Source organism: Nicotiana sylvestris, chromosome 1 (genome assembly GCF_000393655.2).
Source record: "Nicotiana sylvestris chromosome 1, ASM39365v2, whole genome shotgun sequence".
In the NCBI taxonomy this organism is placed as follows: Eukaryota; Viridiplantae; Streptophyta; class Magnoliopsida; order Solanales; family Solanaceae; genus Nicotiana; species Nicotiana sylvestris.
Genome location: NC_091057.1, coordinates 166,988,653 through 166,991,809, shown reverse-complemented (window position 1 = coordinate 166,991,809; position 3,157 = coordinate 166,988,653). Strand labels below are relative to the sequence as shown.

Below are 3,157 nucleotides of genomic sequence, written 5' to 3'. Positions count from 1 at the left end.
GTTGGTTTTAATGTTGTTTTTGTGTTGTTGTTGTTGCTGTTGTTGGTATTGTTGTTATTGTTGTTACTTGTAATAGGGAATTTGGTATGCTGACAAGTGGTATCGCTGCCAAAACAGGCAGTTTTTACCAAAATTATACCTAGAAAAGTGACCAACTTTGGTCGTTTTCTATTTAAATTTTTTTTTCTGGGTAATAGCGACCAAGGTTGGTCGCTAATTAACCTAGATTTTCTAAAAAGCGACCAACTTTGGTAGCTATTCTATTAAAAAAACATTTCTAGAAAATAGCGACCAATTTTGGTCGCTTATGTTTAAAAAATAATTAAATTCTTGAAATTAGAGACCAATTTTGGTTGCTTATGTTAAAAAAAAAATTAAAAAAAAGCGACCAACTTTGGTTGCTATTTTTCAGATTTTAAAATATAATATTTGGTTTACAGACCAAAGTCGGTCGCTATATTTTGATTAATAATAAATAAAATAAAAATGTAATTTAAATATAGAGACCAACTTTGGTCGCTAAATTTATATTATTAAAATATTAAAGTGCCAAAGTTGGTCGGTATATTGTTTGCCCAGAATATTTGGTCCTTTTACCTTAGAGACCAAAGTTGGTCGCTATCGCTAATTAGCGACCAACTTTGGTCTCTAAGGTAAAGGGACCAGCAAAATAGTGACCAAGCCAATTTGGACGCTTTTTGGTCGCTTTGTGACTTGTAAGCGACCAACTTTGGTCGCTTTTTGTGGTCGTTTTTTTCGAATTTCTAGTAGTGTTAGATCACCACCGTGCAGGGACTTAAAATCAACAATGTAAACATTCTTGTATCTTTTGGCCATAAGCACCACCTCACCAGTCACAAGATTTGTGACTGTGCATGTCTTGGACAAGAGTTCCACTTTATTTCCCTTGTCACATATTTGAGAAACACTCAAGGGACTGTACTTTAGGCCATTGACATAGTACATGTTCTCAATTGAGTGAGTGAGTGACTTCCCAATCCTTCTTACTCCTAAAGTGTACCCCTTTTAGCTATTTCCAAAGGGTACACTCTCTCCTTGTAGGTCCTTAAGTGAAAGGAAATCATTTGTACTTCCAGTCATATGCTTTGAGAAGCCGCTATCCATGTACCATTGTAGGCTGCTCCCTTTTATTGTTCCCTGCACAAGAAAATCAGGAGTTAGACTTAGGAACCCAAACGAGTTTGGGTCCCTTGTAATGATAGAACGAGTGGATCAAACTTCTCTTTGCCCATGCAGGCATCACATATTTTCTTTTCCGGGAACCAGGTTCCTCATCAATATGCCTCTTTTCAACAGAAACTTTATTGTTCTGCAACGACTGAATTTTAACTTTACAGGAGTCCTTGCTATGGTAAAAGGGGTGAATGAGGGCTCTTTTTGTCCAAGCAGGCATCATATGTTTTTTATGTGAAGGACCATATTCCGTAGCAGCAGTTACTTTTTCAACAAAAACTTTATTTTTCTGTTGAGACTAAATTCTGACCTTACAATTTTCTTTAAAGTTCCCAGTGTTTCCACAGTGAGTGCAAAGCCAATTGTCAGGTACAGTAACGTACTTTCTATAAGGGTTGTAGGGAGTCTTTTCCCTTTGGAACCCGATTCCCTACCTGTTTCCCCCATTGTTTGTGTACAAGGCAGTGATAGCATCAGAGGACCAGGTCCACTTAAGTGATTTTTCAAGATCACTTTTCACTCTTCCTAGTTCTTCCTCAAGTTGTTTGTTTCTCTCAAGCTCATCACACAAACTAGACTTCACTGAATTTAACTCACTTTCAAGCTTAATGTGTGCCTCACTTGCAACTTCCTTTCCCTTTTGAGAATCCTTAGGCCTACTTCTTATTTTAAGTTCCCCAAATTATTTCCTTTAAGTTTACAACTACCACCAATAGGTCATCTCTCTCGTGCTCGATGTTAGCATTACTCTCAGTTAACAACTCTTTTTATTTCTTCATACTCTCAATGGTTTCCTCTAAGTCTACAATGGAAACTCCCATATAATCCATCTCTTGTTCAATGCCACCAATTTCTTATATTAAAGAATTTTTCTCATTAATGCAATCAACACATTTGGTAAGGACATCAATTTTTTCTTAGAGCAAGGTTTCAAATTTCTTTAAACATCAAGAAAACTTACCTCATCTTCCTCCTTGTCCTCATCAACATCAGATTTGGCCATGAGTGCAAAGATTGACTCATATTTTGAAGATCCATTGTCAGTAACCATCATATTTTCACCTTCATATTTACTAGAGGAATTTTTCCAATCAACCAGGGCTTGCTTCAACATGTTGTTAGCAGCATCTCTTCTTTTGAACTTTCTATCAGGGACCTGGTTCCTTTTAGTGGCCTTTTCAGTGTTGGTTTTGTAATGATCATGCTTACGAAGAGGGCAATCTTTAATGAAGTGTCCAAACTTTACACACTTATGGCAGCAATCGTTTTCTTCGAAATTCCTGCTGGAACTCCTTTTCTTTGGAATCCTACTATTTTTTCGAAACATCTTTTGGAATCTTCGAGTGAGATACTCCATGTCGGATTCATCACTACTTTAGTCTCTATTAGCAGCCTTGAGAACCAGGTACTTCTCCTTCTTGGGCTCTCTTCTTTCAAGATCCTTCTTTCTCTTCATCTCATAAGTTTTGAGATTTTCAATGAGTTCATCAATGGTCAGCTTTTGCAAATCCTTGGCTTCAGTGATAGAATTACTTTACTTTCCTAAGAACCTGGTAAAACACTAAGTATTTTCCGGACCAGCTTGCTTCTTGGAATGACTTCACCAAGGGAGTGAAGCTCATTGATAATGGAGGTAAAACGTATGTGCGTATATTGAATATACGCATCCTCCTTCATCTCAAAAAGATCATACTCAGTAGTAAGCATATCAATTTTGGACTGCTTAACCTAAGTAGTTCCTTCATGGGCAATTTGAAGAGCTTCCCAAATCTCCTTAGCATACTAACAAGCTGAGATGCGGTTGTACTCATCTGGTCCGATGCCACAAACAAGAATCTTATTTGCCCAAAAATTCTTCTCAATAGCCTTTCTATCAGCATCGTTGTACTCTTTTCTTGTTTTTGGGACTATAACTGTTCCCTCACCACCAGTTTTCATGGGAACAAAAGGTCCATCACAGATT

General features: G+C 37.3%; 1 protein-coding gene across 1 annotated transcript; it reads right to left on the bottom strand.

The window, feature by feature from the left end:
- Nucleotides 1-1,026: 1,026 nt before the first annotated feature.
- Nucleotides 1,027-2,551, bottom strand: LOC138876930 (uncharacterized). Its single transcript, XM_070156187.1, has 4 exons — nucleotides 2,156-2,551; nucleotides 1,629-1,831; nucleotides 1,250-1,367; nucleotides 1,027-1,158 (listed from the first exon to the last, which is right to left on the bottom strand). The coding sequence occupies exons 1-4, from the start codon at nucleotides 2,549-2,551 to the stop codon at nucleotides 1,027-1,029; spliced, it is 849 nt and encodes a 282-aa protein (XP_070012288.1).
- Between the last annotated feature and the right edge of the window lie 606 nt (nucleotides 2,552-3,157).